Below are 24,415 nucleotides of genomic sequence, written 5' to 3' on the forward strand. Positions count from 1 at the left end.
CTATTCCATGATCTTCCCAAGCACAGAGATGAGTCTGACAGGTTGGTAGTTCCCAGGGTTACATCTTTACATTTTTAATTTAGAAACATTTTTAATGACTTCATGCCATTTAGCAGATTGTCTTTGTTATTTCAGTGGGAAAGTATCCAAGCATTCTTAAATTGGTAGTTGCAGTTTTTCAGTAATTCAGTCTGTCCTTTGAAGTGAGAGTGAAGCAGGTAAAGTGAAAGGTGAAGCCCCATTTTAAAGAAAGTCAAGCAACCTTACATTTTAGAAAATTGCCTGTAGTCTCAAGTCTTATTAATTAAGAACAACCTGTAATTTCAAATGGAGTTTTAAAAAAAATAAAATAAAAAATTATCTTTTCTCCTTTAGAACTTGTGGAGAGGTATGTCTTTCTGTCTTCAAGTACTTGAGGAAACTTTTTAATATAGCCAAAGAGCTAATTATCAGCTAATGCAATATTTCACTTTTATATGGCATCTACTATTACTATCTAGTTGCAGCTTGAAATAACATTAAGGTCCTCTAAAGAATATGTCTAAGGACAATTTCATAGAAAGATATTTCATAGAGAGTTTAAATCTGAATAACAAATGGTTTAATAAATGCTTTCAGTATATGGGTAAAAAATAGAATAGCTTTGGAAAGGTAGAAGTTCTAAAAACTGAGTTTCATCCCTGCATATATTAATGTAAGATCTGTTTACCTTTCTGAAATTTGTTCATTGGTGGAAGAAAAAAATGTAAAATCTTTAATCGGTTTAAATAACTCATTGTATTAAACTGGGAACTGTGTTTACCTCCCATAAATCACCCTTCCCCTCCCCTTCCCAGCAAAATATACATAAACAAGACTAATTCCCCATGTTACTACATAAATACAAAGTTCTTTGAAGGAAAGACATTTTACCAGAGTCCAAGATTTTTTTCTATCCTTGGAGGACATTTCCTACAGTTTGAACAGCATTCTGTCCTTAGATACCTCTAGAGAAGTAATAGGGTGACTCTGAGTGGTGTAACAGAGGTAGAAGAATATGATCAAAAACAGATGATGAATTTTGCTGCTTTTATGCAGCCAGAAGCTCTAGCACAGCTCAAACAGGACTGAGTCTGCAGTGCAACCATTTGCTGAGGCACAGCTGATGCCAAAAGGAGTGGCCCAATTACACCTCATAATCATTTCCAACAGCCAGGCATTCCAGCCTCTTTGAACAGCCCAGAAGTAGAGCATATCTGTCTCCACAGTAAAAACCAAACTGGCATAAAATATGTTTTGAATTTTGGTTTGCTTTTTTGTGTGTTTGTTTTTGATAAGGGTTAGTTTTGTTACCATTTATCTCCCTATTTCCCTGGTTCTTCAGGTGTGCAAAGAAACTGCCTGGGAGCACCAGAGGAAGGGTTCAGCTGTACCACCTGAATGTCTTAGACTTTATGTTTCGTATGTGTTTAGTTCTCACATCATACTCACATAATAAAATTGTCTTTTAAATACAGTATTTGTAGAATAGATATCCATTTGGAGTGGCATAAATCCTTCGTCCTCATTTTTTCCTATGCCAAGCAATGTAAACTATACTTCCTGCCAATTTTTTTCTCATTTTTTTTTTCTATCAAAGCTGTATTTTACTTACATAAAAATGTGGTGAAAAACATATTCCCTCCATCCTGTCAGACCAAATTTGTTCTCTGACTTCAGACCTTATGTGCTGAGTTTCATTTTATGGCAATTTTTTTATAGGGTAGTTATAAATCTTTGTGAATGGAGTGTTTATAATGAAAATACTACCAGGCCAGGAAATATTGGCCACACTAAAGATCAGCAGAATTATAATGGCCACAAGATTGAACAGTACTGATGAATCAGCCTCCAGTAGTATCCCATTTTCAAAGGCAGTGTACTATCTCCACCCTCTACTCTTTTTATCAATATAAGTAATTTTTTCCTTCATTTCACTTTAGATACTCTAATACAAAATTAGAAATTCACTGTTTCACTCTATCTCTGTAGTATCAGTAAAATTGCATGAAGCCATTCCATAGTGGTTTTTGGAATAATTTATCCAAGGGGAAATGTCAACATGATTTGAAATGCAATAAATATTTAACAGTGACATCTTCCATATCATCAAAGTGATATGCAGTGTATAAATCTGCATTTTTGCATTGCATTTTTCAGTAAGATGCTTTCTGCTACATCAGTAACAGATTTAGGTGTTGATTTTTTAACAATATGTCTGATAAAATCTGTCTTTTGATTGGGCATTAGTTTGGCTGTAATAAAAACACAACATAAACATTTTGAGGAAAGGAAAAGTGAACACTGAGCTAACAATTGGTAAACCAAGATAATAAAACTAGATACAGGTAGATGCAATTTGCAAGGATGTAAAAGTAAATTATGCTCAAAATCCATTTCTGCACAGAAATCAACAATCAGTTGATTCTCAGAATGACTTCATGTTCTACACAGGAGTCAAAAGCAGACAGTAAAGTGTGGAGCTCTACTTACTTAAATACAGAAGAAAATCATTGTTTAGGATAAAGTAACTGAATTCACACATTTTTATCTATCTTTGACATTTGTTTCTTTTTCACTAGCTTTATACTCTTCCTACTTTTCAGTTATTCCAGAAGCAGGATAATTTTTCTGGGTATTTCCTTTTGTTGGTTTGTTATGTCCCCGTGACACAAAGTAAACACTAAAATAATTTTCTTGTTGAAGTTTTCTGTAGCTGTTTTCTCTTCCCACCTCTTTAGCCTTTCCCATACACACTTAGAATCAGAGCATTCTTTTCTTCTCATTTCTTGCATTTTACCATCACCTTATCATTCTGATCTGATTCAAATGTTCCTTGAAGTGAAGGAAATTTTCACTTGCAGGAATTTCTCCTTTATCTTTTTTTTTCTTAGTGTTACCAACATGGAATGTCTCAGTTTCATGAAGTTTCGTTTAAAAAGCTCATTGAGTTTTGAGCTTGAAGGGGAAAGTGAAACTACATTCATTGTGCATAAAAATGCTTAGTCTCTGTTTGCTTTCATGGTAAATGAAATAAATTTACTTGGCACAGGCATAAAGTTCAGAAACAGCGTTAATATTCTCATAATAAACCTCAATTTTACAACTTATGTTGTAAGAAGAAGGTTTATATTAGGTTTTATATTAGTTTCTGGTTGACTGAGTCTGTGGTTTAAAGGATAAATTAGACCAGGGATGCTAGCCACCTTGTACAAAGTACTCAGCCTTTTCGGGTAGCTTTGTTAGGGTACTCATTCAAGATTCTGTTTGCTGTTAATTAACTTGCTGATATTTTGACATGTTTCAGAATTAAACTGCCCACATTTCCTCTGAAGAGCTTTTCTTCAAGGTCGTGATGCTTGTATCTTTCAGTATAAAACAAAATTCCTCACCATAGTCTCTTCTCTATATACACAAATTTTGTGTCACCTGTACAGTGGTCCAGAGAAAACAGCAAATCTCCTTCGTGTGAGTCCAGAAGAGTAGATCCTTTAACTGATTTAAAACAAAGCAGGGGATTTTTTTTCTCTCATCACCAAAATGTCTGAAAAGAAAATATTGTATTTTGTTACAGAAAAGTTTGGGTTGCAAGGTGGGTCTGCTGAATGCAGGACTAGCATAGATCAGGGTTCCCTGATAAATACTTTAAAATCGATAAACTAAAAATTGAAAGTATCACTGCTGAGAATTTGATTTCTGCAGAACCTGTGAAACCAAACTGAGAAACCCTTCTTTCTGAGAGTCTTCATCTGGAAAATTATGTTTGTTTTGAAGTAAAGTTGGACCTTAGCCTAATTTTGTGTCAAGTGCGAACATGATTGCACCTCCTCCAACTGTGTTGGCATAGTTAAGGAGCTGGACTCAGAACAGAGAGAGAGAGGAGGCTGGTTTAGTACTGCAACATTAGCACAAGTGTAAAAAGCTGCAAAGATGAAATCAATCTCTGTAAGGACCACTGCAATCTGTACAAGGAAGACAACATAAGAAAACTAAGAACAAACTTAATGTGTTTATCTGCACAGTGGCTCAGAGTGCAAAACTACAAATATTGCTACTCCTGTCAGACACTTTCTTTTACTTAATCTCCTTGTAGTTCAGGCATGTAGGTTTACAATTATGTATAACAAATAGAAGACCACAAGTTGAAGAGATAAAGCATGCAAAATAGATCACTTTTCCTAATATATGTCATAATTTGGCTGCAGGAATGTTGGCAAAAAGGGAAAGGATTATTTGATAATGTCAGACATGCAAATAACTTACTTTTCCGTCTCCTAGGTGGAGATGTTAGGTCATAGGTGTTTATATATGTCTCCTCCCTTTATAAACACACAGAACCAGAGAAAGATGTGGGTGATGTTCTGATATTTCTGCCACAGGAGCTACATCAACTTATGATAGCCTAAGTAGATAATGCACAGGTTAAGTGCAGTAGAAGAGCAAGTATTTAAAAACACTATCTGGAAAAACACAACAGCAAGTAAGCTGACCTGGCCTTCAGTCAATACATCAGATTTAGTTATGTGTTTCAAGACATTGCTTTTAAATGGTTGCTATTTTGGGTAGGGGTGCAGATAAAATAATGCTCATTTTTCCTGTCCATACTATTTACAAGCAATTCACATTGTTTGTAGGTATTGAAACAATTTTTCTATATTTCAAAATATTGACATGTAGATGTGCTCTTCATAAAACTCCAGCATTCTTGTGCAAAAATTGGAATACTGAAAATTTTTTGCCTGATACTCAAAAATTTGACATATTATAAATTTACTGGTTTTAAACTGTCAATCCTGCAATCTTTCCTCCATGCACTTGTAAAGCTTTTTCTTTTCTAGAGGAGGGCTTGATAACAATACCAAAAACTTTTAAGTTAAATAATAATCTTTTAATTCTGGAAAGTGGTAGAGTTCTGTAACAAGAATATTCTACTTGAATACTTATTAATTTTAATGCCATACAGGAAAAAAGTTAAAATTTTATTTCAAATTCTAAAGAAAATGAAAATGTCTTTCAATTAAAAATTAAAAGGAAATTTTAAACTGGGAGGGGAGAGTTTTACATTCATTCTCTTAATATATTTTCTATGTATTTTATCATCAATTTAAATTATTTTTATTCGAAAGTATTTCTAATAAATAAACTAAATCATTTTCTTAAAAATCTGTCTCAAAAATTAGGTTTACTGCTATTCTTTCTCCCTTCAGAAAGATATATACTTGATGAAATGAAATCCAAAATTATTTTAGAATATGTATAAGTTAAGCTCAGCTGTGCGCCCTTTTTTTTAATTCTAACTGTAATTAAATTCAAGAGAAAATTTGTTTTTCTTCATTTGGATCTGAAACAGGCCCACAGTTTCACTTTCAATAAGTGTATGGAAATCAATATGCTGTAATGTAGTTTATGCTATTTTTCTGTTTCCATCTGCTCCCTTCCATTGCATCTTTTTGTGAGTGACAGCATAATAATTGCTGTTCCAATTAATGCCCTTCCAATCCAAGTGCATCATTACTGCAAAATAAATGTTTTGCTTTGTAGCAGTTTGTCCTGCTATGAAACTTTTCTTTAGTTATTCCAGTCATCTAACAGCAGAAAAGGAAAAGCTGCTTTGTCATCAGCAGCTCAATAGAAGACACTGTATATTCAATATGGAGAGTTGGCAGAATTTTAACCAGTATCAATTCATAAATAGGATAGCAGCAATCATTTATTTTCTGCCTTAAATGAAAATATCCTTTTTTGCAATAATAGCCACTTGAATGATTTGAGATTGAAGTAAGGGGGATAAAAAAAGGAAGATAAAAAAAAAAAAGGGGGTATAAAAGTTTCCATCTGAACTAAGCAGTCATAATAATTTAGTTTTTTCCAGTAAGAGTTTCATTTTCCCTTGTGGGCTTTCAGTGCATAGCTACAGTGCATTTCCCACTTTGTCCTGTGTCTTAACAAAAATGCTGCAAAGAATATCAAACACTGAAACACTTCCCCGTACATATACTATGGGGTATACATATACCCCATACATACATATACTTCCCCATACAAGTGATATCCTCATTACAGTTGGTGGACCTCCTTTAGTATAAATAGGATCTTTCACTGCTGTTGGGAAAGTCCATAGAGAACATAAATCTAGATTAAAGACTGGTACTAGTTTTGTGAACTTTTCTGGCTCAAGGGCTACATTTATATTGTCCGGTGAGAACTGTGTGAGGAAACAACATAGAACTAACTCCTTCTTACTAATGTTTCATTCCTCAAACATATGTTAGCTAATTGTTTTTTTTCCACCTCCTTGCACTACCCTTTGTGCAAGGATAAAGTCTCATCATCTTTGTTTCTGTTTTCCAGACTGTTCTGTTTATTGTGAACAACAGAATTTTCCAATTAATATTTCTAAAAAGAAAAGATTGCTTTACAATGAAATTAGTGATTCACTTTACTTGGTCTCAGCTTGCACTTATTGATTCATAGAAATTTCTTTTGAGCAACCATGTTTTTCTATATCATTTATAGAAACATCTATAGCAATTACAGAACTCTTGTCCTCATGAAGTCTCAGAGCACTCCCAAGAACAAAACGCAGTACCAATAAAATATCCAGTTGGCTTTAGTTTAATGACTTCAGTTTTGCACTCAGAATCTTGGAAATGAAAATGTCAAATTTTGTTTTGAAAAATAAATTTATTATTATGTAGAAAAATAAAACTGCATTAGCATTACACCCTTTTGTTTGTTCAGAGGTTAAGAAATCCCAGATGAAAGCTTGCTGTGCAGCTGCAGAAGTCTGTTTCTTTATTTTACCTAATGAGTATCTCATATGAGGTAATTAAAGGCCTGCAACAGAAGCTGAAACACAGGAGTCTCGGGTTCTATTAATTTTTAATCATTGTACTGCAGAAATATAAACTTATATTAGATCTTGTATTAGAAAAGCTTAGTCAGAGGATTTCAAAAGTGGTCCTTCCTCTGGCATGTAAGTAATCCGGTGGCAGTTGCATTAACCTGTATTTGGTTGCATATTGCTCATAGGTCATCAATCGCCAAACAAACTGGCACTAAAACCAGCCTGAGAAACCCCTGCCAATTTCTTACCCTTGGCTTGGCTGCTTGTTCCTGGTCCTCGGCTTTGCCAATACAGTGATTTGTAGGGCTCTTGCAAAAGAGATGAACAAAGTGCTTCAGTCTACAAAACAGTCTTTCAGTCGCAATGGCACAACTGAGGGCAGTGAACAGCAGCGTCGGTACAGAGGAGAAAGGGAACATTTTTAACTGATTTTTTACAGAAAATGCAATGTCGAACCGTACCCACAGGCAGAGGGGAATTTTAACACAGGACTTCTACATCAGAGATGAGTGCTCTAACCAAAGAATATCAGATGAGAATCCCTTGAATTCTTGTATTAGAAAAGTGTGACCTTTATTTCATTTAGAAAAGAAAAAGGTTCGGCACCTGCCTTCTAGTTAAGAATTTGAATTCTGAATTCAAAATGGAGAGAAACATCTTCCAATAAGCGGCAGTAAGGGAGTTTTTAAAGCTTATCCGTGGATCTCTTCTCCTCTTTTTTTTTCTTTTCATTTAGCTGGGTACTGCAAGTTTTCTCTCAGAAGTTGTGATCGATCTACTTATATGTACATCAGTCACTGCTGTTACTAGGAAACCATTGGGCTTTTCCTCTAAAGAATTGTTATAAATAAGCACCATGCCATGAAATAAGATCCTTGTGTATACCGCCTCTGCTTCCAACATAATTAAGATCAGGACAAATCTAATTTTAGTGTAATTTGCTGGGTTACATTAGATTTTCTTGATGGATCATTCATACCTAATTGCTTTGGACTACAGCTCCATTGCATTCTTTAATCCTGAGAGTAAATTTGAATAAAGGATGAAGTAGGCTGAATAATTTTTATGTTTCCAAGGTCCTGTCCTAGAGCAGAAAAAAATAATACATTTCCTCAGTAAACCACATGAAAAAAACCTCTCCCAGTACTATTGGTGTCCTCAGGTCATGAAGTGTGTGTTAATCAAATTCATCTTATGCTGACTTCAGAAGAATTTTAGAGAAGAGTTGGTTTTGTATTCTTGAAAACAGCTGTGGTACAAAAGAGCTGCAAAATCCACAAACAGCATTCTTCTTCTCTCTTAACCTCTTAGGGCCCAAATATGACTGAAGCCGAAAGTTTAGAAAGCTATGAAACTTTAATTCTTTACTTACAAAAACTTCCCCTGTATCTTTAATTTTAAAATCCTTACTGCTGACATAAAGGCTAACTTTGGAGACACCGCAGTACCTAAGATTCCATAAGGCTGATCAGCTGTATGAGTATTAAAATAATATTTAGTAGGAATGCAAATTAAAGAATCTGTTATAATTTAAAATTTTCAGTATATGATATACTGAATTTTAATAAAAAATGAAAAAAAAATAAATTTTGGGAATTTACTACTTAGAAATCTTAACCCAGCTTGGAATCATTGGACATTATTTTGCCATGACTATTTTTTATTCATTTATTGAAATGTATTAGTATCGTTAATTGCTTTTTTAAAAATGTAAGTTGAAAGTAAATATATTGTATAGATCCATTCTTTCCTAAACTCACAAATTCTCTATTACCCATAGTTTTCTCATTTCATTTGAACCAACGTTGTCTATTCTTTATGCTATTATTTTCATAAATTGACATCATACTGTTCGACTTGACATCAACCATGTGTCTTAGACCTCTTGGCTTTATTAAGCGTGCCTTAAACTTTTTGGATCTATGTGTCTCTCTGCTCTTTCACTACATATCCTAGCAGTCAGGAGAGAAGAAGTCACTTATCCTCATTAACTGCTTTGGTTACAGAATGGCTAAAATCAACCCTTTTGTGAGATTTAGCAGCTACAAATTTTCTTTCAAAGAACAGTACAGGATGTGCTAACATTTGAGGCATATATACAGGGAATGAAAGAGCTGAATTTAATTTCCTTTTTAACCCTAATAGGGTCAAATTCATCTATGTTCTAAGAGACTCTCTTAGTTCCTTAGCTAGAAATTAGTTTAGGGGCTCTCTTCATCGCTGTATTAAAGTTGCACTGTTCTACAAAAGTGAATTCAAAATTAATTATATGAGATACAGCATATGACAAAAATAGGCCTGGGTTAGGGAACTCCCTTGACTGGAAAGTTTCTTTACTTCTGATTGTTGTCACAGAGACTGTTTTACATTTTTTGGATAAAATACATTAAGAGAATGGAGTTAAATATACCTTGACATATTTTATTTATCTTTATTAGTAAGAAAGAGACAAATTTTACATAGGAAATCACATGGCTAGTTTAGCCATTCGTTATGGCCCTTAAAATACAATGATTTTAGCTTCTGGGTAAAAAGAAAACAAGGGTTTACATACTTAGAAGGAAAAATGCCAGATATGGAACACAAAATTAAAACCAATCTTGCAACTTTCTATGTTTAGGTTTGCATTAAATTAGAAACAAAAAACCCTGACAATAACAGTGATGCAAATCCCAAATAAAAGTAAAAAATGAATGAAGGCTTTACTTAATATCGTTGTTAAAACTTGGTCAAAGCAATAAAACCTTTAAAACTAATCTCAAACCTTATCAGTGTTTTTGCCTTGTTACACTTTAATTCAGTTTGATGCAAAAGCTTTTTGAAGCAGAAAACATTTAAATTTCTCATCTCAGTCAAGTTTTGATAGCCAATGTCGATTTAACCCAGTGAATGAATAGTAAAAATTCGTTAAAAAATTCATTCTGTTTGGTTGTGCTATGAAAGGGATTTTTATGACAATTGACATGTCAGTGGGAGTTTAGTTTCTAATTTTATTGTCTCCAGTGTCACTAAGATGTACCTTTTTTTCTATTTTTCATTTAGTTGGGGTTTTTTGCTCTCTTGGTCCGATCATTGCTCTGATAGACTCATGTTCGGGGGAAATCATGGCTTTTTTTCATGAGGAAATCAGTAACATGTCATAATCAAACTTTTCCAAATGCAAGTTATGACAAAGTTTTCCCAAATCCGGTGAACATCATTCTTGGTTCCAGCACTACTGGGCCAGTCTAGAAAGCCGCTAACTGTTTTGAAAGATTTCAACATGAGCTAAATTCTTTATTGTTTTTGTCTATACCATTGCATCTATTTCTTAATATCTCTGTGGTTTAAGTTAAAATATGATTTTGCATTCCTACAGATAATACATGTATTAAAGACATTTTTAAAAGCATTACACAAAACCATTTTAAATCCAAGCTTCAATATACATTTCAAAAATAAAAAGACAATATATGTTGCATGAAGATATACACTTTGGAAGTTTACTTTTTGTTACTAATTAAAGCTCAATTTCAAAAGGGTATTCTGAGATAGGAAAATTATCAAGTTACAGAATTGGTTCATAAGAGTCACCTGAGTTTTCTCACTGGCTTTTCACACATGGTTTCCCATCTTGTTAATGGAAGTCATGGTTATATGAGATTCACAAGCCCATCTGAAAAAATATCTTGCCGTCCTCTTCCCAACCAGTATTCTGCCATGTGCACCATATTCCACCTCCAGTGCATTTTGAAATGACAGTGATGCTGTGTTGACCTGATAAATTTGCGTCCTGTTTGAAAGACAGTAAGTACAAGAAGCGGCATTTGTGGGACTAATGCCTTTGAAACTGCTGGCATTACTTCTACCACTTGAGCAGTGCTTCAGTTAAAAAAGAGGAGCATTTGTCTAACATGACTGAGACTTACAGAGTTGAAAATATACAGATGTTACACTCTGAAATTTTAAAAAACTTTTGACCCTAAATTATGCCTGAGTTGGATCTGGGGCTTTGCCGGGAATCTGTCAACCACTTGTGCCCTCAGCCACAGGAAACACCCTCTTCTGCAGCCCCAGGAGGGCCCAATGTAGTGTGGCTGCTCTCCAGGTACCGTGGCACAGTGGTACCTGTATGAACTGTATGAACTGTATGAATTTTGTCCGTCCAAGTCCATGTCCACGGTGAAAGGCTTCAAGCCCAGTTACATCTTTTGTGTTCATGTCTTCCCTCCTTCCAGGTCACAGCCTCAGCTCAGCAAAGGTGTCCCGGGCGCAGACATTTCCCAGCTACCCCTCGGAGCAGGACGAGGAGCACCAGCAGTCCCTCTCGTTGGCCAGCAGCTATGCCTTCAGCTACGGCTCGGGGTTGGTGCAATGACAGCCGGGGGCGTCCGGCTGAGACAGACAGTTAAGCCTGGAGCCTGTCTCCAGGGCCAGGGAGCCTACTGGCCCCCTCCACACCCACCATTTGCCGTGAAAACTGATGCCTACCAGCTCCAGCCGGGTCACCGCCAATGCAGAAACCTGGAGAGGCGGCTTCCCTGAAGCAGAGGCTAAGTCTTTATTTATTTATTTTGCCATTCCTTTTGTCAATATGTTCAGAAAGGAGGGGTTTGGGGGGCTGGGGGGAGGGAGGAAGGGGGACATGTTTGTGTTGTGAAAAAGTGGTGGAAACAAATGAAACTGTGTTGGTTGATGTGAAGGTTTCTGCATGACCGGAGAAGGTTCCTTCTGGGGCTCCATCACGATGGCGCATTTGAGTTTGGGGCCTTCCTTCCCGCCACCACCAGCATGCCAGCCTGTCTTCACCCGTAACCTTTTTAGGTCCTTGCTGCAGCCTACTGATTCCCACTGGATTCCCACCAAATCCAGATGCAGCATCAGTGCTGTGGGGGTCACCTTCAGAAGCAAGCAAGTTCACTCACTACTCTAGAGGGTGGTTGGGTGTTTTTTGAGCCAGACACCAACACATACTAGAATATCAGGCTGATATGTTTTGTTGGGAATAGGGTTTGATGTGTTAAGGTAAGGTTATTGCCTGGTCCAGCTCTAATCTTAAATTCCCAGGGCACAAATTCATCCTATACTAGTACCAGTGCAATTCTCGTGATGCCCCTGAGAGCTGTGAACATCCATAGCAGCAGCACAGTCTTGTTCTCAAAGCTGCTGCGATGTCTTCTTAGTTGCAAATTATTTAGATAACCATGCCTGCAAGCCTGACTTTAAAAAGCGGGAAAACTGTTTTTCAGACAAATAAAAGTGGGCCACATCCCCAGCTGGCGACCGTCTGTGCCACGGCGGTCTATGGTAGAGCTGAGCTCTGGTCTTGTCTTTCTGGTCAGCGTTACTTTGATTTTCTCCGTTTCCTTCTCTAATTTCTGTTTTAGATGCACATTGTATCTTGTATAATCATGTGTCAAGCATCTGTTTACTTTCAAAAGGAGGATGAGTACGTCTCAATGGAAATTTTCTGTCTTTGGAAGATGTCTTTGAAAAATGAACTGTAGTAGGTGTTTGTAATCAGTAACGAGGGAATAAGTTGGAAGGCATACCTCTAGGTGGGGAAGGAGTTTTATCTATCCTGGACATTTAGATTTTTGTAAGTGTTATCAAACATTTATGTACTCCTCACCATACCCTGAAATGTTTGAAATTGTGAGGAGAAAAATCTACCCTCTTGTATGATCTGAGCAGCTTTGTGTTCTGTTCCCAGTGTGAAACAATTGCCATGATTACCAGAGGAATTCATCTCATTGGTTGTTTCTCAGGACAAGTTGAGGAAACGTATCAAGGAGCAGACACGTAGACTCTTTTCCAATGAAACAATAGGGTTTATGTACCATAATTTAACTGAAAAATGCTGTTGGGTTGTTTTATATATGCACATATATATATATGTATTAAAAGGTATAGAAGAAACTTCTGCTTTTGATTAAACATTTACTGATACAGTATGTTCAGCTTTTCTCCAACCATTTTCCAGGCAAAGAGACCTTGCAGACTTACAGCTTTCTACACCTCAGTGAACAGCTGCTGAATTAAAAAAGCATTGTGATCTGCTTGAATGGAGCACTTCTACCCCACCACAATCATGGTTATTTATTTTCCCCCTTTTTCCTTGTCTCGTTCGCTACCTCTTTTCCTTCTCGCAGTGCTGCCATACTCAGGAATAGAACAGCTCCCTGCAGAGAGTATTTTGATAAGCTAAAATGAAAAACTGCTCTCCCACGCTGTCAGGGAGCTGTACCTGTGGTGCTCTCTGAGCTATACCCATCAAGGAAGCTTCATTCACACTTTCATGTAAGAAAAAAATTTGATTGACATTTTGTTTAGGGAAAATTTCCAGTTTGAAAATGTTAAATGAAAAATGTGATATGAAAGGATAGATATTTTGCTGGTGTAATTCTGTTATTCCATGCAGCTTTGCCGAGTATATGCCTTTTGAGGAACTGGTCAGTTATTTTTATTCTTTTGCAGCTGGGATTCTTCCACTTGCCCTAAAATTATACATATTTTCTATAAAACTCCTTATATTAGGTTTTCAATATGTTCTACAGATTTAAATGCTGTGTCCATTTTCATCTGCAACTTGAATACTAGGCATTTAATAATTACGTATTCTACATAGTCCCAAAGTGGGGAAAAGCCTAAACACGAGAATACCAGAACTGCTTTATAGTTCCAGTGCCCATGAACTTTAAGAACTTACCTAAATCCTAAACCTAGTACTTTAACTGCATTTAGATAAAAAGCATAAGATCTATATAATGTGCTCTTTCCATTTCCTGGGGAACGATTGCTGTCTGTGGCTGTCTTCCTATGCAGTACATGAATATTGTGTAGTTATTGAAAATGTAGATGCTACTTTCAAAGAAAACACAAAAAAAAAAATGGAAGGAGATGGGATTGGCTGTGTATAGCAGCTTTACTGAATATTTTGCTTTAGTTGCAAACCATCCTCTCAACTCATACATTCAGAAAATACCTGTGAGGTCTCATTTTGTAGCAATACACAGAATATTGAACTCCAGGACAAAGCTGGAGAACACAACCAATCAAAAGCATATCTGACTTGTTGGGAACCTATTTCTTGTGGAGACTAAACACAAGCACACTGGAAGTTTAAAATAAAGATGCAACTTCACAATGTCCTGCAACACAGTCTAAGAAAACCCGGCACTTGAAGCACAAAGGTATTCAGCAGCCATTGGATGCTGCCATTAGTGCCATTCCAGAACAGAAGATGATATTGCTGTAACATTAGTGTATTCACATAGCTTCCACAAATGTTCCTCAGAAAAGCTCCATGAGAACCAGGCAGACACTGCACCAACAGTTTGCCAGAAAATTCTGTTTTCATGGAATTGCTTTAATTCCTGGCTTATGCCTGTTGATAATCTAAGTGATGCCCCACTGAGACTACTTGGTACAGCTCCTAGTGTTTCCACCAGAAGGAAAACTGTCTTTTGGAACACATGGTAGAGCTGCCTGCCTAGAGACTACAATGGCCTTTAAATAGACCCAGGGACCTCATGGGACCCTGTTCAAGTCTCGGCTTTCTTCATGTGCAAGGCACACAGATAATACATCTGCTCCTGACCCAAGAGTTGCTCTCTGTTTTCAGCTAATGAGCTGTGAAGAGATGGAGGGCAACAAAATGTCTTCAGTGGTAACCAGGTGCAGCTGGTACAAATGGAACTTAACATTAGTACATTATAAAATAGAAGAAATAAAATAAGGCTCTTTCTTTCATTTCAGTTCCGAGGATGTGTTATGAATATATAACTGTAACCATGACTTACATTTTTTAAAAATCACCCTTGATAACAATATGCTCGCCTCTATGAACAAATAGCACACAGTGTTACTAAATATAGTTACTAATACATCTTAACTGTGAATATTATAGATTGATGCATGCTGGCACTTTTGATTTTGAAGTCACTTGGTGCAGAAGAGGTGAAATTCAAAGAGACTGGTAATAAATCATCAAATGGTGCTAAGGAACTTGAATAGTCCCATTTTTTAAACAGCTACATGTTATTATTGATAGTTTAAATCGTCTGTGGCTATATTAATTTAAAACAATTTTATCTGCCTATGTAAAGGAAAAAGAAAGGAGAATTTCTTGTTGCGTGGAGTTTGCTGTTTTACTGAGCAAATATTTAGGCATTACTCTCTGTGACAGGTTGTGATTCCAGATCCTCACATATATCAAGTCTATGCAAAGTTCTGTTGCTGGGGTTTTTTGCTGGGTTTGTTTTCTTCTTTTTTTTCCACAAAAGCTACAAGTAAAGCTTGAAAATATATAGACAAACCAAAGAAGTTTGTTAGACATTGACAATAGCTGCTCTTTTTTGTTTAGAAAAAAGTCTACCGTGACATTTTCAGAAAATCCTTAATTTCAAAACACATGCATAGAAATCCTGTTGCAAAGCAGAAAACTCTAATCAAGTTTTGTTCTAGGCTAATCAGACTTTGCTAGAAGGAGGGATTGAAATTGAGTATTGGAGGACAAAAGTGTTTTAAAGTGCTCTCTATAGCAATAATTTAAGTACAAAATACAGCCTTCAGGCACCCATTTATTTAGAAGTTGCTACGTGCAGGCAGTCTGTGAAGACCTTTACCTGCTTATGGCAAAGAGGAAAAAAAGATGGATCATTAATCATATTTCTGTACTGAATTTATCAGAAAAGGAATTAACTTCATGCATGTTCAGCTCTCCAGTCAAATGGGCAATGCTATGAGAAGTAGTGGGGTTTTTTGAGATATTTGATCTCTAGGAATTGACAAAGACCATCAGCCTGGAGCATATAAACCTCTAACTCAGACTTAGCTCACCAGCCACGTGTACCAGTTTTCATCTGGTAACCTAGAAACTGCAGGGTGAGAAAATATAAGATTCTTGAATGGCTGTGCTTTTATCATGAAATAATTATTTTTTTATCATGAAAGAATTATGTTCTTCCTAAAAAGGAAGGAGTAATGAGTTCCAATTAATCTCTACTTTAGTGTTTAATAAGAGTGTATTTGTGCCCCTTTTTATACCTGCTGCAAAGGAGTAAATGTGGGTTTTATCCTCACACAGAATACATTGGACAGTGGAGAAAGTGTGAAAAGCTGCTGTTTGATTACAAGAACACATCCAACAGCGCTGGAAAATTTCGTTTTTCCATACATCATCCGAATACTTTTGACTCTTTCCAAACACGCTTATCACACAACATGGTCTATTAGAATGTTACATTTTTCATCACAGACAACTGGTCAGTATGCCTGTTTATGTTTTGTAAGTAGAGGGTAATGACTATGCAACACCATTGTAATGGCATAACTTTAAAATCAAAGGTTGGATGTAAGGTTGGATATATGAATTCTGCAGTTCTTGCACTCCATGAAGGGTACTGTGTTTGTTCTTGATAGTATCAATAAATGCTTTTCCCTTTTTGTTTTAGGTAAAAAGGTACAGTATATTGGAAACAAGTACAGGCATGTGGTGGAATGAAAGAAATGTCAAAGAATATTGACTCACTTTTTGTAACAAGAAGTTTGTCTCTCTGTCCAGGTCCTTACAAGACAATAAATGGTGATGGGTGAAGGTGCTGTATATTCAGCAATTGTTTAAATGGCATTATGCTTAGAAACCTAAGTAGTAGAATCTGCTGGTGAATTGGTGCTATTAAAGAAAACAGAAGTTTCACCTTCCAGAGACACTTTTCACATCTTTACATGCATATGCAGCTCAATATCTGCAATATCAGATTTTTACAGACACAATTAAAACAGATATGAAAGGAACTGAGGTTTAAGTATGATTAAATATAATTAAAGCATTTTAAAATATCCATATTGTTATGGATATTTCAAACTGTAATGGAGACAGTATTTCCTTTTCAACTAAATGCAAGCTCAAAAAATAATATGCTCCCTAACATGAAGTTAATCTTTTTAAATATCACACTCAAAATTCTAAAGAATTCATTTCATTGGGGTTTTTTGTTGCTTTGTTACAGAAATGCTCATGAGGTTAAATAGATTTACTATGTTCTCTTACAATCCTGGGGTTGTCAAGTGTGTTAATACGTTCTACAGTAGATTTTTTCCTGTGAGAATATTTGGCATGAATGAAGTTAATTTTTAATTAGGCTACACATTGTTTTCAGCCTTTTTTTGAAATTTTATGATAGCAAGACAGCAGTGGGCATAGAAAATAGCACAAAATTAATCAGCTCTTTTGGCAATTCCATACCAGTAGCAAAAATAAAGATTTCAGTTAGACATTTATTCTCATCACTGCTCCTATAGTTACAACAGAATAAATGATGTAAAGTAAAATTATCCTTTTTGGTGTTGGTTGTTGCATTTCCTGAGTTTCAATAGATGACAGGAGATATCCAAAACTACTTTGTGTCAATTGTTTGATTTAAGATGGTTACAAGAAAAAACAGACGATACAGAAAAAAAAAGTGTTATGACTTTCTACTAAAGAATGATACGCACTAAGCTTTTATTTCTTTTTACTTCTTTGAAAAGCATCATTATGAAAGGTAGAGAATTTTTTGAAAGGAAATGAAAAACAGGGTAAGAAATCAACAAAAATAAAAACAGATTCTATAATCTTTAAAAAGATTAGGAGAAATTAGCAGACATTTAAGCACACAGCAATGGGTCATGTTGAATGCAAAACAGTTTCCTGGAGCATTTAACTTCTTCTGAATTTATCAGGAGCAGGAAACAATGTTTTGTGTTCAGTCTAACTCATAGCACTGATTTACTCTACAACAATGGAGTCAGGAGTGCTGGTCTCATTTTCCCTCAGCTGGCTGGAATAACCAAGTACCAGTCTACCTAACATGCATTATGCAATATAGATGCTTGAAAAATAGTATTTTGCACAATGCACTGCCATTGTTATCACACAGCTTTGTGAAAGTTACTGCAGCCAGTTATTATTAATAATATGACTTCATGGTTGATCAAATTCTGGATAATAAAAGCAACATCTGCATTTATGTTGCATAAAAATACATACGTAGGTGCTCAACCTTTATTCATCTAATTACAGAACAATTTGACAGAGTTCTGTGGGAAAGTTCCTCCTATTCTACCATTGTTGGGTAAATTATAGAAATTTAAAAGAAAATAATAAATAGCTGCTTCAGGTTTTATTTCAGAGAGAAAAAGGAATTAATTTTAGTACATGTCAATATTTCTAACAAATTTCTCTCTTCAAATACACATACAGACATCAGCACAAATAGAGAAAGGTATTGGGGAAAAAAAAGAAAAAGGAAAGATACTGTGTATTTGTTTGGCTATACCTTAGTGTGATAAGCTATTGATCACTTAAATCATTTTATAAAACTTAGTGGTTAATACTACAAATGAATTATTTAATGTAACAACTTAGTTGTATAAACTTTTAAGAGAAGTATTAAATATCCTTTAGAACCACTGAGATTTTTTTTTCTGAAACTACAAAGTTCTCTTTTTAAGCAAGCATAAGGTTGGAAGAAATACATCAGCCATTGCTAGTAATTCATATTAGTTATTTTATCTAATTATACCAGCTAACAATGTGGATAGTGTGGAAGTAATAAACATATTATTCTTTAGAAACTTGTCTTAGACAGCTTTATGCATTCCCTTTGGTACTTCTAACTCAGCCTGCCCCAGTAGTCTCTGAGCTCCCACAGGTGAGGCTATCTCAATGTTCCTGAGAAGAGTTGGCAGACTCATCATGTCTTTATCCCATGGTTATCCAGGTGCTCATTTTCTTCTCATAACTCTTAATACATTTTACAATTAGAAAAGAACAAAAAAAAAAGTTATGGGCAAAAGCAGACACAAGGACACTCCTACTGGAGGAATGTCCTACCAAGCCCTGCAGGCTCTTCTCCATCCTTAAAATATGAGTTGTTTCTGTGCTGCTTCAGGGAGCAAGGGAGAGGGGGGTTATGTCTGATGCAGGCTGGGGGAGAACTGGACCAAGGTCTCCCATTTCCTAGCTGATTTGGCAGATAGGATGCTGGATGAACCAGCATTTCATGTGATAGTGAAAAGCCTGGTCCATTTTAGTGTTTTGAAGACTACTGTGGGTCTCTAGCTTTGGGGTGGAACTTTTTGCACTAGATATCAAAGGGACTGTGACCACCCTGAGCCCACATACCCTGACACAACACCCCAGCAAAGCAGGTTATGAAGGCAGGTCTTGTGCTCTAGCACAAAACAGTTCCCCAGGAACGTGTGAATGTTGGAAAGGTCTTTTGAGTTGCTTTACTTACACCTCAAATAATACAGTCTGAGAACTTGACGTATAGCTTCTACTCCTGGGGACTGCAGCCTAAAAGAACATTTTAGCACCTATCTTGCAGACAGACAGAGCTGTTTTTGGAAGTAGCCCTTAGTGTCAGGCTTACAAAGCTATTTAGGGGGTTAACTCTTATTGAGCATCTCAGCTTTAAAGGAAATAAGTCTAGGAGTACTAGAGAGGGAGTACTCACTGAGGCAGAGCTTCAACTACTGTAAATAAATACTATTGATTTGAACTTTCACATAGCTCAATAACAGAGTAGATTTAAAGGAGCATGATGCACATAAGATTTAAAAAAATCAGAGTCCTAGTGCCCTTGCATCTTTATGATTACAAAAAATCCTCATCACCTCTTAAAAAAGAAAAAAAAAAAGAAAAAAAGAAAGAAACCCTAGACATTAATCTGGTAGTGAAATCAATCCTCTGAACAATCCCCTAAATCTGACATCTTTCCTTTTTCTGAAGTAAGGTTTCTTATTTGGATCTCTCATGAGTAAACTAACAGATGCTGGTAGCACCTATACTTTAACTGTTCTGCCTACTTTGTTGCCTTAGTCCTCTCCTCCTGTCCCCTAGTCCTGGGGAGGAGGCAGGTGGTAAAACTGCACAGCACAGTTAGAACACGCTATTTCTGAGTGTCCTTGAAAAAAATTAGGGACCTAACAGAAAAGGTGGCTGGGAATTTAGGGCAGGTGCAGGTCAGAAAGAGGACTACCCTGCCAAATGTGGGGGTTTGGAGTCCAGCTTCTTGTGTTCCTTGGTGGGTCCAGCCCTTAAAGCAGTGTGTTCCCTCACAGAAACATTGTTTTATCCCAGGGTGCACAGCCACGGGAGAGCAGAAGACAAGCAGAAAGAGCAGTATCATGAACATATTAGTGTCAGAGAAGCTCTTTAAGGTAAAGGAATGTATCTGAAATGAAAAAAGAAGAAGATAACAGGTTCTAATTTTCACCTTCTTTCATAAACTGTGAGTTTCTTATTCATCCTGTTCGTCCAAACTGGTGATTGTCTTTCCTACATTCAGAAGTCTTTCTCAAAGAGATGTGAGTTTACACCCTTTAAAGGTGGTAGTCGTACTGAATTTTCCTTTAAACATAGAACTCAAATGTTTACCTTTTTTACCCAGCATAAAAGATTAATTTTATTGTTATGGAAAAGGTTTTACTTTTCTTTAATCTCAGATTTTCATTTTCCAGTCACACAGAAGGTAGTTACCCTAGAATACCCTTAAAGGTATTCAAGACTCAGTTTTTTAATGACAACGTTTTACTATATTTCTTTCATTTCAGCAAAGTTTCTAAGACCTTAAAACAACCACAGAGTTATTTTGCAGTTTAGATAGTATGTTGAGCTGGTTACTTTCCATAGTTGTGCCATTTTGCTTCCTTGATTTTTTTCCTCTCTCTTAAGTATTTGATCGAGTGGTACAGCATGAAATAGCACAGTAATTGTTCAAAATAAAATTTCCAAATTATAGTTGATGAAGTTTATTCAAAAGAAATGAAAAAATTTCCAAAAGGATAGGACAAATCTGTGGTAAATATTGAAACTAAACAGCAATAAACAATGGTTTGTAGTACTTTACACTAGAAAGTCTACTTATATAATCCAAACAGCAAACAAACTCTTGCTGGGTGCCATTTTGCCAGATTTATAAAATATTTAAAGAGTTTTAATATTGCATTTCAAATTGAACTTTTGGAAGTTTCTCTTGTGTGTAGCTTACTAGTTTTTAAACGAATGAGAATATTGATACGTTTTGGGTTGTTTTGGTTTTGGTTTTAAATAGTATCAGTCTTTTGTTCAGCTGCTGTTCACTGATATTACTATGGTACAAAAATGAAACTGTTGTTTTGGGTCTGTTTTTTGAAAAAAAATAATATATTGTTCTTATTATGCTATGTGTGATGTGATTTTCACTGTGGATTATCCTGTTAGAAGTAATATGTCTGCAGAATTTGAATTAAAACAGATTAAATACCTGCAAAGGTGTGCACTACAGATTTTGTTTTCTTCCTGAAATCTCAAAAATAAGCAATTGTTTTGAAAAGACAAGTACCAAGAGGGAAAAATAAGGCATTACCAGAAATAATCAAAAGTCTGGTATTCCATGTACTTAACTTCAATCTCTCCCCCTTTTTTTTTACCCTCAGTAAAGTAGGAATGTATTTTGATTGTCTCTATAACCAGTGAAACAATACCATCTTCTCAGCTTATGGATATTTCTGTGTCAGGATTCCAACTGAGAACCTCTGTGTAATCAAATCCATTGCATTAGCATTTTGGCATTTTAATATCAATGGGATCATAAGAAATGACCCAATGCTAAAAGGTTTTATTTGTAACGCTGTGTACAACTTAGAATTATCTGCTATGACATTTGATAACTCAGGAAATAAACCAACTTATTAGTAGTACAGTTTTGTGTATCCTCATCAACTTCACATGCAAGCATTTATATATCTTAAAACCTTCAGTAAGTGAAATTAAAAAACAAAAAACATCCCTTGCAATGTGTCCTTGTTTGGGAGTACACAAAACCAAAATAAGGTGTTTTCTAATGGCATATGAAATTGTAAACAATATAAGTCTTCAGCGATAAGTTGAAAGGACACTTTAGTTTAGGATTTTAGGTTTTTAGCTGAATGACGCTATTATTGCTCAAATAGCGAAGAGAAGCCTTGTGTCCATGTTATTCTCAGAAGAACCTAGACTCCTATTTTGCTGTGCATGTGAAGAAAGCTTTCCATTGGAGAAGGCAACGCAAAATGTGCTTTTCTCTGTCAGCTTCCTTTCTAGCCAGCTGAGTAGAAATGGTATCTGATTTGTAGGCAGACTTACGATGCCTCCACCACTAGCCCCTTTCAAAAAAAAATTAAAAAAAAAAAAAAAAAACCACACCATATCCAGCAACACTTTTAAGTACACTTCAAGAGAAAAGGGGAATCAAGCATAGGTGGGCCAGGCACACAGTTTGTAGTATGCAGACATATATGATTATCAGCCATCTTGGTAACACCTTCATTTACTGGGATCCTGTCCTCAGTAATTCAGCAGATTTGTAAAAGGCCAAAAGATGTGTAGATCCTAATTCTCAGGTCTGCCTTCTAGTTCTGTTTCTTTAAGGATTAAATTTTTTTTGTCTGTTTGTTCAATTTCTGTGTGATTTCTTCAGTATTTTTCAGCAGAATATATACATATGCACACATACAACTACATATGTATGTGTATTGTTTTGTAAATGTTCTCAGTCATGCTTTTTTCTGCTTTGCATCATTTATTCATATACCTTCCATGTTCTCATTTATTTTTTGTGCAACTAAACCTTATAATAAATTATTAAATATAGCCTAACAGTGACAGAGTCTTCATGTTTTATTTTCTTCTGGGCACGGGGGGAGATATGGATGGGACTGAGGGAGGGAGAGAGGAAAGCAGGGGCTACACTTCTATTCCATCCCCAAATAGAAAACACTGAAAACTCTGTGGTGAGTGGTAAGAAGTCTGTAAAACCACACAACTGTCAGATACCAAGCTTCTCTGCATACTTTTAAATCTAGGTTCAAGGAGCTCTGATATATTTGCTTTTGTCAGCTGAATAGTACTGTTTGCCCAGCAGCAAAATAACACCTTCTGTGTGGAAAATCATGGGTATTTATTATTCTATAGAGCTCTCAATTTGAGATGCAAGAATCATGGACATAGACAACATCAAGCACATTTTCTTTCTCACCCTGTCACATAAGCTCCTCATACACATAGATTTCTCAGACCGAATTAACTTTATGTAAACATATGCAGCTCCACTCTGCACATCAGAGCTGTTCTAAAATTGATACTTAAGAGTTCACCCACTGCGTAAAAATGTTTAAATTGTAGAAGTACAAATAATCTCTAATTCTGCATATGAATCAAAGGATGTATTAATGCTGCAGGTTGCAATACAACACTGACACACCTGGAGTAGCCTGGCTCAGATGGACTGGACAGCCAAAGCAGCCCAGGCAGTGCTCAGCACAGTCAGTTTGACCTTCCACATCTTGCTGGTGCAAAGAAAATAAAGTCTTTGCTGCAATTAAAAGGCCTATGCTTTGATTACTTCATTCTTAAGAAAGAACCTAATGGTCTCTTCTTATGTTTGTGTGAGACATTTCTGTAGTCGACTTAAATCTCTGTCTGCCCGAGTGATGATTCTTCTCCTCTTCTTTCTGTCCTACTATGCATACCATGAAAATTGGATCTCCTATAACTGTTAGTAGGCTAGAAGAACATTAAAAAGAAAAAAAAAAAGGTTGAAGTACTTTTCTCAACCATCAATAATTTATTTTTTTGTCTTCTTGTTTTCTATGAATACACTTCAGATTCAAGTCATATGAAAAAAAGAAGTTACAATTTGAATATATTTCCCAGCTGTCCCGCATCAGGTCCCTGGTAAAGCACCAGTGAAATGTCCCCTTCCCCTCGCATCCACACTTCAGATACCGATGCAGTCACTCCTACATCAGTCTTATGACAACCTAATGTGACAGTGCCTGGGTGAACTGACATGGTAGAAAAGGTGGTTTCTGAAGCACTTTGATTGCTGGATGAAAAGCTTCATCCTGGTAAAACAGTGACCCAGCAGTTAGAATGAGAAAAATAGGCTTTATAAGGACGTATTGGCAGTGGAGTTTACCACCAGCTCATACAGGAGTGAGATCTGAGAGAAAATAGATGGAAAGCCAGTCTCATATACCCTATGAGAATAGCATCATTTCCATAAACACAACATAACTTCATACCCCAACTTAGGGCATGGAAGGGACAAGGTAGAAGCAGGGAAATGGACTCCTATCTCTCCTCTTTTAAATTTCAGGGCTTTAATAGGGTTATTAAGGGGGAAAGAAAAGACTCAGAGTTCCAAAGCATTGATTGTTACAACACAAAAAGAAAGGAGAAGGACTGAAACAGCTGTCCCGAAGAATTATGTTGAAGCTGAACTGGAAGAAATAGATAAGACAAAGGGTATCATAGCATACAATTTTTTGCTTCAGTTTTACAAATAGTGACCTGAGGACAGAAGACATTAACAACACACAAATAATAGAAAAGGGGTAATTTGTTAATAACACGGAACAGAGTAGAATCTCTACATGTACCTGTAAAGCATTGAAAAATATTCATCAAAAATAATGAATAGCAGTAATCGTACTTTGAAATCTTCAATTTTTCCTGTTTATATATTTTAAGATTACTATAAGATTCAGGGGATATAAAGA

The 24,415-nt window shown here is 35.9% G+C and overlaps 1 protein-coding gene across 1 annotated transcript in view; it reads left to right on the forward strand.

Annotated features, from left to right (window-relative positions):
- Positions 1-11,445, forward strand: part of DOK6 (docking protein 6) — a 242,258-nt gene extending 230,813 nt beyond the window's left edge. The window contains exon 8 of the mRNA XM_032681379.1: positions 11,083-11,445. Coding sequence (XP_032537270.1) covers positions 11,083-11,222 — 140 coding nt within the window. The 3' untranslated portion in view covers positions 11,223-11,445. The remainder of the gene's footprint in view (positions 1-11,082) is intronic.
- Positions 11,446-24,415: the final 12,970 nt, after the last annotated feature.

Source organism: Chiroxiphia lanceolata, chromosome 1, assembly GCF_009829145.1.
Source record: "Chiroxiphia lanceolata isolate bChiLan1 chromosome 1, bChiLan1.pri, whole genome shotgun sequence".
Taxonomy (NCBI): domain Eukaryota; kingdom Metazoa; phylum Chordata; class Aves; order Passeriformes; family Pipridae; genus Chiroxiphia; species Chiroxiphia lanceolata.